Below are 14531 nucleotides of genomic sequence, written 5' to 3' on the forward strand. Positions count from 1 at the left end.
GGCACTGCGTCTGGCAATGACTGCCATCGGAGTCATTTCTGACAACCAACACGTGACCGCACCACGAAAAAAGATCACCGTTCAATAGTGCTCCATCCGGGGCACAATATTGATATTGGCCAGCGCCACTGTCCATCGCCTGACAGCTACGGACAGGGATGTACTTTATCCCGTCATTAGTAACGACATACGAGACAAGATCGACGGAAGACCAGCGGAGACGACAGGAGCTTGTCTCTCGGAGGCAATCAGTGTCTCACGTGGGGCTACCGGCGATCGATTGGTGACCAGATGGTGATTGTTTGGTGATGTTGTTATCACTGTTGGTGATGATGTGATCAGGTCATCGCTCAAGAGAGAATTCGATAGACATTAGATATCAGTAGAACTCATAGAAGTCTATCAGCTCGACGACGGACAAGAGCTCGTGCAAATTGTATGGACCGGAAAACACAGGTATTGTGTACAATGAACTAGACATGACAGGCTACATGAACCGGACAGGGCAAGTTATATAAACTGGAGAGGACAGGCTGTATGAACCAGGAAGGCAGGCTAACGGCCTGAGTAACCTGTACTGAGGTTGATTTGATCATGTGTCTGTCATCTGATACTTTCTCGTTTGTTTGGATCAAGTTCTGACGGTGGTGAATCGCTCGCCGAGCTTCATTGCATTATCGGCTTTGGAGGGTTTGAAGTTCGATATTTTAGTACGGCACGTAAGTGAAGACTGATGTGAACTAATTATGCGCAACTGACGTTGACTGACGGTTTACCGTCACATTCGGTCACCAATCATCAATGACGCCAGTTTCAGAGAGGACACTCATACCACTCCCCGTCCATCTCCTGGTGAAGTTGGTGCCTTTGATGGTGCCACTGCTGGTGCTGATGACTATACCAGTGGTGATGACACTGCCAGCGACCGTGTCCTCCCCGTCCAGTGGACACCTGAAATGCTGTCCTTCCGGGGAAGCGCTGGTCCGCAGTGGAGACCAGGGGGAGCCGGTCTGCGCTCCCGCTCCTCTCGACTCGCATACACTGCGTCATCTTCATCACACCGCCTGGAGGAAACTGCTGGATCAAGCGACTGGCGACCTCAGCTCTTCGGTTAAACATGTTACCCGCTACCGGCGTGAGGTGCCCGGATCATCCGCGAGGGGCAGCTCTTCCAACAACGCTGTCTACGAGACCGATCCGCCTCCGCCGCCTCCATCGGCTCATGGAAATCTCAGCTGTGCGCGAGGTTACTTCTGGCTGACCTCTGACCTCCCAAGTCAGAGTTTCTCGCTACTCTTGGACGGCGCTCTCCGCCGCGGGGACGCGAGGTACCCCGTCGGAGGTCACTGCTCGGATCTCTTACTAGACAGCGGAGGTTACCAGATACCGACTCTAGCCGCGAGGGTTTGCCACATCCCACTGCTGGGTGCTGCCGGAAAACTCACAGCGGCTGAATCCGCAGTCCGCTGTGGATCGGCGAGGCGGTGTTTCCGCAAATGCTGTCCGGAGGGGATGCTGATCCAACGCGGCGGACTCCGCTGTGTGCCGGCGGAATCTCCCTGGACGCCGGTGTTCCACCGCGAGGAGAATCCGTTAGATGCGGAGCCCGTCCGTCTGGTAACCGGTGTACCGGCGTGTGCTGAGCCCGGGGAGGAACCGCGAGGGGTGTTTCCACTAGAGCCTGACCGCCCACCACCGCAGCGACCCGCGAGTCAAGGCAGCTCCTCACAGGCACCAGACAAGACTGAGGTTCATTCCAGTCCTTCAGGGTCTGAAGAGGCCTCACGCCCCCATCCGGATCGGTTCTTTCTACAGGAGGATGGTCAACTGTTGGCGCCCGAGCAGGCTATGATACCCGCTGGAGAGTTTTGTGTCGATCGGGTTCTGTATGAAGAGTGTGATGAGGAGCAGGAGACCGATCCCTCCCCCACTCCTGAGCCCAGCGTGAGCTCCACCAGTTCCGCGGACAATGCAGACGAATCTACAGTAAGGTATAGGACAAAGAGGCGCAATGTGGTCACAGGTGGTAATCGAGCAGTCAGAAGTCGCGAAAGAAGACATCAACATCGGAAGAGCAAGAGGTCAAATCTTCATCATTCGACCCTTCACAACATTCATCGAAAGCAGCGGGTGCGGCGTGGGGGTACAATCTCCTCCGAACTCACCATGTTATCTTCCATCCCAAGAACGGCTCGCTCCGTCGCCTCACCCCACGGAGGACCCCGCCCTCGTCTAATGGCCGTTCTCTGCTACCCTCGTCCTGCCGCCGTGCCTCGTCCCGGTCCCCCCACCCTACTGACCGTTCTCCAGACGTGCTCGGCCGTGGGCCTGCTGGGGGTGCTGCTGGTGCACCTGCTGGTACCAGCGCTGCGGAACCAGCACGGCAGGTGTCTGGTGTCTCACGCGGCGGCGCTGTTGGTGGCGCTGGGATGTCTGATGGCGTCTTCACGGCCGGCGGTGTACTCCAGGCTGGAGCTCTGTCAGGGCGTAGGTGAGTACCCATGGGAAAATGGGAAAAGGGTTATCCCTCTCTCCCGGCGGCTGGTGTACTCGAGGCTGGGGCTATGTCAGGGGATAGGTGAGTTCAAATGGGGAATGGGGGGATGGGGAATTCCCCGACCATTGGTGTACTCGAGGCTGCAGCTGTGTCAGGGCGTAGGTGAGTAAATATGGGGAATGTGGGGTAGGGAAATAAGGGGAATATCTCCTCTCGACCGGGAGTGTACTCGAGGCTGTAGCTATGTCAGGGGATGGACGAGTTCATATGGGATGATGGGAAATGCGTTGAAGTAAAAAAGGGATTCATTACAATTGTCTGTGTCAGGGTATATAGTTCGGGGAAGATGGGGGAATCGGGTGATGGGATGTATGTAGAATACAGAGGTGGGTACGGTTTGCTGGCTGTATGCACGTTCTTGTGTTATACTCATTTATCTGCGTTTCCATTGTCAACTGATCAAGTTTGTGCACTGACGATTGTCCGAAAACCTTCAGCAAACTCCAGTGCGAGCAGACCTATTGTGCTTTTCGGTGAAAGTAATCTATCTTTATTTCGTGCAGTAGTGAATGGTCAGTTTTATTGCGCGCAATATCCGTTGTGTCTGAAATTGGCCAGGTGGCTAGAATGAATGACGTAAATGGTATGGGGAAGAGGTGTTAGTGCGCCATTCATTCTCAAAATGAAAGGCTTCGGTGGATTGATGGCTAAGACTCGGCTGCTGCAGATATATCCTCACCCGGGATTTTGCTCAACATTTATTCATTTCACTAAATGACGGGAGCATTTCAAGCCATTCGCCAAGCCCCCCGCTACACATATTGGTGTCAGTGTTGTCCTTACGCAGTGAACGCATTAATTTTCTAGCCGAGGCATTACGCGATGTGTGACAAAGTCGTTCTGACGTCTCATACCGCATTCAACGCAGTGACACTTCAGGCCTCCAAAGGACAGTAATTACATACGTTCAAAACATCGCACGCAATACCGCACGATATACATTACTTTTCACGGAAGGCACGCTATAACGGTTCCGTGCCGAGAAATGCGCAGGGACTGCGCCGATGTACCCCAACTTGTGATCAACATTCATGGGGTGCGTTCACTCGGAACTTTGACAAGTTCGATACATAAGTCACATCCAATTTGCGGCATTTATTTTTACAGCTGTTTACATATTTTACCAGAATGAGCGTGTAGAATTCCTGAGAAGGTGCTGTTATGGGGGTGATACTTTGTTCTACTGACAAAAAAAGGTCTGCTGTGGTGCGACATAATAAGTAACCACTGTCTTTCCTCTGTTTTCAGGTCTTCTGATGCACTTTTCGTTCCTGGCCTCCTGTTTTTGGCTGAACGTGATGAGTTTCGACATCTGGCTCACATTTAGGTGAGGAAACTCAGCATTTGGCTCGCATGATTGACTGTGACTAATGACTATCTATAAACCTTAGTTATATGTCGCTCTTGCTGGTGGCAGTATTAGACGGGCATATATTGTCGTTTAGCGTTATCTAATACTTGAAAATCCGTTCTAAATCTGCACCGATCCCGATCGTTCAATGGTCGCTACCGCATTTCAGGAGCATGACCACTGGTTGCAACAATGTCTGCGCTGGCGTCATTTCCATGTTCGGGCTTTTAATATAATTTTATCGTCTGGTTATTTATTTTCAGACGGACATGAATTTCGTTGACATTTATAAGGAACGCAATTGTTTTTTTTTCTTGTCTGTCAATTATTCCTAATGATAATGGCTGCTAAGTCCCAACAAGCCCGCCTTGACGCGCAGTAATATTTAATGCGATGATGGAATGAATATTTTTCCACAAGCATGCTCTCGCCCCGGTGACGACATCACAGCTGGGCAAATTCGCCAACAACACATCCCAATTCCATATCAGCCTGACGTTATTCGGCACATCTCCGAAATGCCGGCCTCTGGACCCTCATTTCCGCCGCCGCATAACTGCGAGTCCACCAGTTTGGCACTGTCCGTCTCTGTGGATTGGTGGAAAGAGTCCACTGTCACTTGTCAGTGTGTAAAAATGTCCGGCTCGTTCGACGGAATGGACACCTCATTACACACAATGTCAGTCAACTCTCCCTCCGTAGAACGCACAGCCTTTCCATGTAAACTGCACTGGCTGTTCTACGACGAGCGCCAGTCGACTGGGCTAAATAGTTACACCCGGTGACATATACCCAGTTCCTGGAGATTTTCCGAGTGCTATTTCTCAACGGGACATGTATGTAGCACGATGAACTGGAGTAAATCTTCTGAAGGTTACATTTTATTGGAGCTCGGGAAACGTGTCGCAAATTGTTAACGTCGTCTTTAGTATACGTGTGGAGAATTTATTTCAAATTGCTCAGTGAGCCGCTTCTCTTAATGAAACATGTAGCTAAGTTACAACTGGTGCCATTAAAACTACATGGTAACATGTCCTTTTGTTCTGGGACAAAAGTCCCGAAGCACATTCACTAACTTTGAAATGCGACCAGAAAATGTCTCGACTTCAGTAGAGTTTGTCATAGGCGCTCAATGTATTTTCACTCAGAATGGATAAGTTTACCGACAATCTTATTTTGTCTGCTTAGCTCGCATGACAACAAGTTTTCAATAGTCTGAGCTATATCCGCGATGAAAATTTCTGATTCCGCGGCTCTATGGGAGCTTCTGTATGATTCGCTATTCATTACATCAGATAGGTTGATATTGTAACGTAGCTTGGCCATAAATTAGCGTTAACTATCGATAAACCTCAAAATCTTGTCCACCAATCACAGACCCCAACCAACCCCCCACTAACATCTGCCAGCAACTTGCGCACAGCTCCCGACCAATCACCGCCCTCGTTCCGTGTTCATTCGCAGTCGTCTGCGCGCCGCTCCATCCCGGACCAGCCAGCAGCGGGAGCGGTTCGTCCGCTACTCGCTGTACGCGTGGTGTTCACCACTCCTGCTGACGCTGCTCACGGCGCTGATGCAGTTCGTGCCGGGTGAACAGCCGCTGCTGCCGCCGCCAGGGATTGGACGTGTCAACTGCTGGTTCCCAGGTATGGATGTATGGTCATCTGCCGGGGTTAAGGTATGGGTATGAGGTCAACTGCGGAGATAACTGAGGTCAACTACGAGGGTATGGGTGTGAGGGTCAACTGCTGGTTGCTATGTATGGACAATTCACAACCCTTCTGCAGACTTTATTATGGACATTATCTGCGACATGCGGCATGGACATTCGTAGCAGCGCATGCATCTTTATTGCTGAGTCGCTTCCTGCTAAATGGTGATCTTTCACCGCAAATTATTTGGTACATATTTGGTACATAGTAAATGCGCAATTGCAACCGGATTTTGTGTTAATCATGATTCATGAACCCGAAATCTGTTTGTAATGCGCGCATTTTTTGTTATTGTGTTTCGAAGAAAGTATAAGATCTCTGAAATAAAAGTCCGAACCTCTACAATTATCTTGTGATTTTACAGCTCACACTTCACATGGCTCTGGCTTAGTACGGAACGTCTATCACTGGTTTTCGTAGGAGAGCAATACGCACTATCAAAGAGTTATATAAAAGGAGACTTAATTCGCAACTCCTACGCTACTTTACCTCAATGAATTTAAACTCCCGACATCACACCATCGTCGATTAAAATTCAAGGCACATAGCCCCCGCTTTAACTCCTGAATAATTCGCCACCCACGGTTTGCATGCATTACACCTTTGAACGTGAAGATCCATCAGTAATCCTCACGTCATGGCCAGGTTTTCACTTCATCCGCTTTCTGGCTGTCTTATAAGAATGACTACCTCATGGTTCATCTTCACTCACCGTCCGTCAAAACGATGACGGATTGGAGACAAAGTGTACGGTAAAAGCATGCAGAGAGTGAATTAATTTGGCTATGGCGGTGTGAGGGAGGCGATGAAGGAATGAGGCTGGTAGCTGGTTCGTCTTTTTGAGTTCTCGGTTGTTGCTAGGTGGTCTCAAGGCGATGAACTCTGAATGTGGCCGCTTTTTATGTCATGCAATATGTAGAATAACGTTGACGATGAGTTTCAATAGATTAGTGATTGCAGCTACAATTGTGGCTCAATCACGACTCATGGACAATTTTTAGATTTTTATTTTTCAGAGACGAGACAACTACAATTAATTGCTTCTTTTAGTTCACTGCTTTTTTGGTCAGTGCATTGGCTACTGTTTACGGAGCGAGCGAAGCGAGCGGAGTCTTTCCGTAGATTAACGGAAATTTCTGAGTATGAGCGGCCGGCCGGCCGGCCGGCCGGCCGTGCGGACGCTTTTGCGAGGCTTATATCTCAGCAACCACTTGGCCGATTTACACGCGGTAATTTTTGTAGGGTAGCTTCATTCCTTCTACCAAGTATTGGACTATTCCCGATGCATGTGGGTGACCCCTTATGCACGTGCCACGTGCAAAACGAAGAGGTGTCAGTTTTGTAATTGTTGCAATATCTCGGTAACTACTTGGCCGATTGCGCTGAAACTTGGCATGTAGGTAGGCACCCACTAGGCACTGCATATCCATGTGCCAGAGTTGGGGTGCTGCTGCACGTGCGCACGTGCAGGGGTCGTTTCCAGATCTCGAGAACGGCTGGACCGATGGCGCTCAAATTTGGTACACGGTTAGGGACCAGTTAGTAGGGTGCCGTGCACAAGTCAGTTGGGACCAATTTAGCACGTGCGCACGTGCAGGGTGCCGCTCCCAGATCTCAAGAACGGCTGGGCCGATTGTGCTCAAATTTGGCACATCGCTAGAAACCGGTCAGTAGGGTGCCGTGCACAAGTCAGTTGGAGGTACCCCCTCGAAATTTCGCACGTGCAAGACTCACCCCCTCGCTCGCTCCGTTAGTCGCCCCAAAAGGCGCTATACTGGTAGGTATATTGACGAATTTTACAATTCTCTGTGTGTAATTACGGAGCGAGCGAAGCGAGCGTAGTCTTTCCTTAGATTAACGGAAATTTCTGAGTATGAGCGGCCGGCCGGCCGGCCGGCCGGCCGTGCGGACGCTTTTGCGAGGCTTATATCTCAGCAACCACTTGACCGATTTACACGCGGTAATTTTTGTAGGGTAGCTTCATTCCTTCTACCAAGTATTGGACTATTCCCGATGCATGTGGGTGACCCCTTATGCACGTGCCACGTGCAAAACGAAGAGGTGTCAGTTTTGTATTTGTTGCAATATCTCGGTAACTACTTGGCCGGTTGCGCTGAAAGTTGGCATGTAGGTAGGCACCCACTAGGCACTGCATATCCATGTGCCAGAGTTGGGGTGCTGCTGCACGTGCGCACGTGCAGGGGTCGTTTCCAGATCTCGAGAACGGCTGGGCCGATTGTGCTCAAATTTGGTACACGGTTAGGGACCAGTTAGTAGGGTGCCGTGCACAAGTCAGTTGGGACCCATTTTGCACGTGCGCACGTGCAGGGTGCCGCTTCCAGATCTCGAGAACGGCTGGGCCGATTGTGCGCAAATTTGGCACATCGCTGGAGAGCGGTTAGTAGGGTGCCGTGCACAAGTCTCAGATTCTCAGATTCTCAGATTTATTTGTGCATTACCTCATTTAGAGTATTGTCGCACATCGTTCGAGCAGTTCGAACAGGGATGATCGTATCGTTGTCGTACATAATCTTGGCACATTCATAGAAACGTCACCATTTGCTTCATACGCATTGCTGACAGGCTAAATGTACAAGTACAAAATACAGATAGCAAATAAAAATTCACCATTCAAACAGCACGGAAGCTTTCATGCCAATTGTAAGTTCCTATCTAGCGTCACCTAGTCTAACAATAAGGAAGGAGTCCAGCAAAGGATGTCATTGACGAAGCTTCTTTGCACTCGTCTGGGAGGCGATTCCACAGTCGTATTGTGCTTGGAAAGAATGAATGTTGAAATGTTTGTATTGAGCTGAGTGGCTCTATGAAGTTGAGTGGATGCCGTATATTTGTTTGTAATGTTTGTGGGCGAGTGGTGGTCAAATCGACGACATTGTGCTTGATTTTGTGTAGCATTGTTACTTTTGTCTTCTGTCTCCTATTCTGCAGTGGTGGCCAGTTTAAATTTTTAAGCATTTCCGTTACACTGCTAGTTTTTCGAAAGTCCCCTGTGCAAACTCGGGCTGCCCGCCTTTGTACACTTTCCATTGCATTTATGTGTTTCTTGGTGTAGGGGTCCCAAATAATAGAAGCGTACTCCAGTAAAGGCCTAACAAGGGATTTGTATGCTAATATTTTCACATTTGCCGGGCATGAGTGCAGTGTCCGAGAAACGAAGCTGAGAGTTCTCGATGCCTTTGCTATAATGATCTTGATGTGGGCATTCCAGGAGAGCGTTGGGGTTATGTGAATGCCAAGATAGCGAACATCAATACTCTTCTGAAGTGCATCATTTCCTAGGTAATAGGCTGCTATAAGGGGGTTTTGCTTGGTGGTTATATGAATGACCTCACATTTCTTTGGGTTAAAGCTCATCTGCCACTTAACTTCCCATCCTTTTAGTGCGTGGAGATCATGTTGAAGAGCTTTTACGTCATCTGAGCCTTTAATCGTGCGATACACCAAACAGTCATCTGCAAAGAGACGAACTGTTGTACCTTGAGAGAGGACATTTGGCAGATCATTGATGTAGGCCAAAAAGAGTAGCGGACCTAATACACTTCCTTGTGGGACTCCTGAGCGGACAAAACATGCGTTCGACCGGATACCGTCAAGTATAACCTCTTGGGTGCGATCCGATAGGAAGCTTTTAATCCATTTTAGATAGGTGGCACTGATTCCATAATGGTTTAGTTTTCTAAGTAGCCTGTGATGGGGAACTTTATCGAATGCCTTACTAAAATCTAGCAAAATGGCGTCTGTCTGTTGGTGATTGTTCAGATTGAATGCAAAGTCGTCGCAAGTCAAGATAAGTTGAGTCTCGCAAGAGCGTTTCTTACGGAACCCATGCTGTGCATCACTCAGCAAGTGGTTTGTGTCTAGGTGAGCTATCAGGGCAGAGTGTATAATGTGCTCAAGAATTTTACAAGAAATACACGTCAGAGATATTGGCCGGTAGTTGGCTGGATCGGTTCTATCCCCTTTCTTGAAGATGGGTAGAACAGCGGCCTTTTTCCAATCGTCGGGTATCGTTCCCTGCCTTAGTGACCCTCTGAAGATGAGCGTCAAAGGTCGCACTAGCTCGTTCGCATAGTCCCGTAGGAGTCTTGCAGGCAGGTAGTCTGGCCCGGGCGCCTTGTGTGGATCCAAGTCCATCATAAGCTTCAGAACACCTTCATGTGTGATGCTAATGTCTGGTGATTCCGGATGGTCACGGTCTATGTTAGGGATGTTTGACATGTCTTCTTCTGTGAATACCGATGAAAAATGGTCGTTGAGAATCTGGGCTTTTGTGGCGTTGTCCGAGTAAGGTATGCCATCGCGCATCAGCTTGGTAATTCCGGATTGTTCGGTCCTTGTGGATTTGATGTAGGACCAGAACTTTTTGTTCACATTCCTGCCGTCTTCGGTGACGATAGTCAGCATGTAGTTATTAAATGCAGATCGACATTCCCTCTGCATATCTCGCTTTAGTTCTTTGAACCGTTCCCAGTCCCCTATAAGCCCACTTGCCTTTGCCTTGTTGTATGCTCTCTGCTTGGCCTTTGAGATGCATTTCATTCTTCTGGTGACCCATGGCTGGTGGTATCTCTGAGAGACCCGCTTTGTAGGAACGTTTTTGGCTATAGAAGCATGACAGATTCGCTTAAACGTGTCCCACATATGTTGTACGTTTGTGTCACATGTGTACATGTCGGTGAAAGTGTCCGCAAAGTTCGAGAGATCTTGTTTCATTTGTTCGTGATCTACGGCTTTCCATTGGTGAACTTGTCTGTGCACTGGCTTTCTGTAGGGAGCTCGGATGTTCGATGAAGTGATAACGACATCGTGGTCGCTGAGTCCGGGTAGCAGCTTGCATTCTTGTACGAGTGACGGTCGGTTTGTAGCGAAGATGTCTAATATATTTCGGCCTCTGGTGGGAGTATTCACTATCTGTTCCATGCCGATAGTATACAGCGTGTCCAGGACTAATTCGTTTATCGCCAGTGGGTACTGATGACCAGTGACAATCGCATTAAACCAATCTATGTCCGGTAAGTTCATATCGCCCACGAACCAAATGCACGCTCCAGGATTTTTTGAATGAACATCACGAAGTGAATCACATATCACTTTGGTTTGGTTTACGTCGCTGTTCGGTGGGCGATAGACAGATATAATGATCAGTGTGCCAGGGCTAGTTTCTATTTTGACTCCGACTGCGTCAGGAGAAGCTACATCAACTTCTTCATAGTTCATGTTCCTTTTCATTGCGATAAGAGTCCCACCGTATCCGTCAGAGCGATCCTTCCGAACCACAGTATAACCGGTTTCCACCGGCATAATTTCTTGATTAGATATCGTCGGTTTTAGGAATGTTTCACAAGCAATTACGACGTCCGGTTGATTAGCGTGGAGAAGCTCCCAAAAGGTCTCCTTTATCGACCAAATGCCTTGCAAATTAATTTGGAGCGCATTTGTCTTGCAAGCATTACCATGTTGAAACTGAGGTCCAGGATTTACTTCTATGCCACTCATTATGAGGAGAGAGCATATAATCAAAGCTACACGCAATTGCTTCAGTGATATAGCTGCTTTATTTCTTTGTTTTCGTAGCCGGTGTGCTCTTAAGTTGTTAAGTCCAATAGAAATCCGATACATTGCTATGTCAATCATGATGTTTTTCGGGTCAAGTGATCAATCACGAGGATGCGAGTTGCGAGTTTTTTGTTGTACAATCGCTCATTTAACTTGCAATGAGTCTCCGCCAACAGTGAACCTAGGTGACTAAATTTTTCTTCAAAGTACGATATTCCTTATTACAACGTCACGTTCTTTCGTCAAAACTTTGTGTTAGGCGCTGCAGTCTTCTTTTGGCTGAGGGACGAACATGACGCATACAGACAATCTCCTGGTGCTGATTGTATAGAAGAAAGTGCAAATATTTTGTTCCAAATTGATTTCTTACCTGAATCAACTTGCTCAAGATGAACACCAAATGGTCTTGATAATGATGATATACACTACGAGTCACTAGACAAAACAGTGCAAAAAATTATGACGACAAACGAGGAGCTCCCGAAAAGTCGACTGCTCCGCTCTGCGCCTGCGCAGAGACCCCAGTCAGTTGGAGGTACCCCCTCGAAATTTCGCACGTGCAAGACCCACCCTCTCGCTCGCTCCGTTAGTCGCCCCAAAAGGCGTTATACTGGTGTGTATGGTCTATCATGCCTTTTTTTGGGCAATTATCCGCAAAGATTATCTTTTTGAAAATGTCATGTCACAGGCATGTTTGGGCTGGAATAGCTTTTCTATGAGCCTGTGTTATATAACTTTATTGCGATACATTAGTCACCGCGTGCTGGAAGTAGCTTGAATTAAATGTTGCGTTCCTACCCATACCAATAACGCGCTTGTGATTTGGCTCAATGGTCTGCTATCACGTCATAAAGTGCACTATCAGTCTGCATTTTTTTTCTGAGGAACCCGACCCTCGTTACTTGATGGTTGGTAATAATACCTATCGTAGGTGTCTATATCGTCTTACTCGAGCATCGAGTGACCCAAACCAACTGCGATTCGAGACGGTCTCTGATATAGAAAACACTGCTGATATACAGATTAACTGTCGGATTCAGTAACTGTAAGATTCAGTAACTGGCAAATTTAGGTACGTTTCAACGAAATATTTTTATATCAATGGGTTTGGGACTTCTAGTTGTATATAACGGTAGCCAGCATCACCGATAAGGCTTTTATAAAATTCATGATGGCTAGATATTTTCACGAAGTTTTCATGTGATCGCCCCCTTTCACAGTAATGGAATTAAAGTACGCACGTGTGCGCAAACTCGCCATTATGTTCATGAATCATAACGCAAGCGTAAAATTAGCAGTATCTTCCAAAGACGCTTCATAAAACTCGCATATCATCGACGCTTGACGTCAAATATCCTCTTTCCGGTATCGAGCGTCGAACTTGCTTGGGTTAGCATGGCAACTTTGTTGTCTCTGACTTGGTTTATAACCTAATCTGCACAGGACACGAGCTCCGTAATGGTGATATCACACGAAACACTTGAAACATTACTTTACAATCCAGCGCACTCTGCTGTACTTTTAGCGAAGATTCTCCCACGTCATCGTCCGAAGTCAGTCGCGTGCCGTTTATTTTTAACCGACGAAAAACACCTGGATTTCCCTGTGAGGCCCGGAGGCCGTCTTGTCAAGTTCAGCCGCGATTAGGATCACAGGATTCCCAAGATTCACGGCCAGTGGCTAAACACGGTTGATGTCTACGTAATACATGCTAGATATCGCGGTATGTTGACAGAGGCGGCATTTTCGAATGCGGTTTAGGACCACAGCTTTTCATAAAACGAACATAAACGAACTTGGCGCATCATGCATGAAACCTTTATTTTGTGAACTTGTGAAGTGCACTTATGTATCGTAAGTGGGAGATTATTGAAATGAAATTTATCTGATCTGATTACGCATCTAAAACATCTTTTTCTCATTACTGCCGTCTAGTTTTGTCCTCAGTCTGCATTAAAAAATAGCCCGCTGTTGTGTTACAATGACGCTTCAAACGGAATAAGGCAGAAGCGAGTAGCGATCACCGGCCGGGAATTGTTCCGTGAGATCAGTCGACCGCCCAGCTGACTCCATTCATGGCTCTGCTGACCGTCGGAAGGTCTATCGAGCAAGCCTACGAGTAAAGCTATGGTTACACCAGACACGGGGAGATGCATCAGAAACTCCCGTCACCGCGAGGACCGTGGCCTGCTTTCATCTTTTGTTGCTTGACTTGACAATGAACTCTTTTCAAAGAAAACGCTCAAGAAGATCATCCTGTACCCATTGCAATGCATCACATAAACAAGTTACAAATGGGATTTCCTGAACCAGCTGACCGCCACACATAGTCTCCACTTCCAGTTTCAAAAACATTTACAATTTTCACTCAAGCAGGCATTGCTGTTGATATTCGCCGGGTCTCGCTCAACTCGTACCCAATAGGCTGTTTGTAGTTTGCCATGTTCGAGTATGACACTTATGACACTATCGACCGACCCTAAGTAGCAAAACATGTCATGTAACACCTACGCTAGACAGTGCATTCAACCGTTTGACCAGGCCCGTCTGCCCAGACCTTTGACGCCCTCGGGTGACCTTGGCTGGCGCCGATGTTACACATGCTCCCAGCCAACCCTAAAAGGTTCCGACGGGCCCCTACATGTCTGCGCGGTCTGCGGAGGCCCCACCAAGCTTGTGATCTGGAGACTGCACTGTTTGGCGGTGTCACTCATGCGGGACTCCACATCCGACAATCCAGACCCAACTCGTGGGCAGTCACGGCGCAGTTGTAACACAGGGCCCTGTTACGTGCCGGCCTGCGTGGTATCGGGGCTAAATTTATTGGACGGCGAGCTGGCTGGCGCCAGTGTGAATCTCCTGATTCAGGAGGTGGGCGAGCTCAGCTGATTTCGGGCTGATAGTTGAGGCTGCATTGCGTCTCAAATGCATCGGCGATGAGGCCCTGCGCCAAGTTAGTCGTCGTGACGCAAAAATAGCAGGAATGCACTGCGTTCGTTTGAGTGGTAGCCAGTGACGTATGCATTAATACATGGATAAGGAAGGCGATTGTCTGACATGAATGTGTCCATTACCGAGTGATTAGATATTTTTAATGGTTCATTCCGCCATGATAACTTTTAGATTGAGTTGTTCCGAGATATCATTTGTTGTTCATCGCCTGTCATCAAAGCCAAATCTGCATATAGTTTTGTGTTGGGTATCTGATGAGGTGTGCAATTCCTACTTTCGTCTTACGCTAAAGCGATCACGTTGAAACGAGAAAACAGGGGCGCGGGAACTACTCTCAGACTGGGCGAGGGGGGCACACCATAATAGATTGCCCCCCCCCCAT

General features: G+C 48.1%; 1 protein-coding gene across 2 annotated transcripts in view; it reads left to right on the forward strand.

The window, feature by feature from the left end:
- The first annotated feature begins 320 nt into the window (after positions 1 to 320).
- Positions 321 to 14531, forward strand: part of LOC122365154 — a 35785-nt gene continuing 21574 nt past the window's right edge. Inside the window, exons 1-3 of one of the 2 annotated variants that reach the window (XM_043336121.1) lie at positions 321 to 2491; positions 3806 to 3884; positions 5373 to 5554. In XM_043336121.1, the coding sequence (XP_043192056.1) occupies positions 802 to 2491; positions 3806 to 3884; positions 5373 to 5554 (1951 nt within the window). In that variant the 5' untranslated portion in view covers positions 321 to 801. The remainder of the gene's footprint in view (positions 2492 to 3805; positions 3885 to 5372; positions 5555 to 14531) is intronic. The other variant, XM_043336122.1, reaches the window with a different exon arrangement.

This window comes from Amphibalanus amphitrite, unplaced genomic scaffold (genome assembly GCF_019059575.1).
Source record: "Amphibalanus amphitrite isolate SeventyFive unplaced genomic scaffold, NRLGWU_Aamphi_draft 000719F_arrow, whole genome shotgun sequence".
Lineage (NCBI taxonomy): Eukaryota > Metazoa > Arthropoda > Thecostraca > Balanomorpha > Balanidae > Amphibalanus > Amphibalanus amphitrite.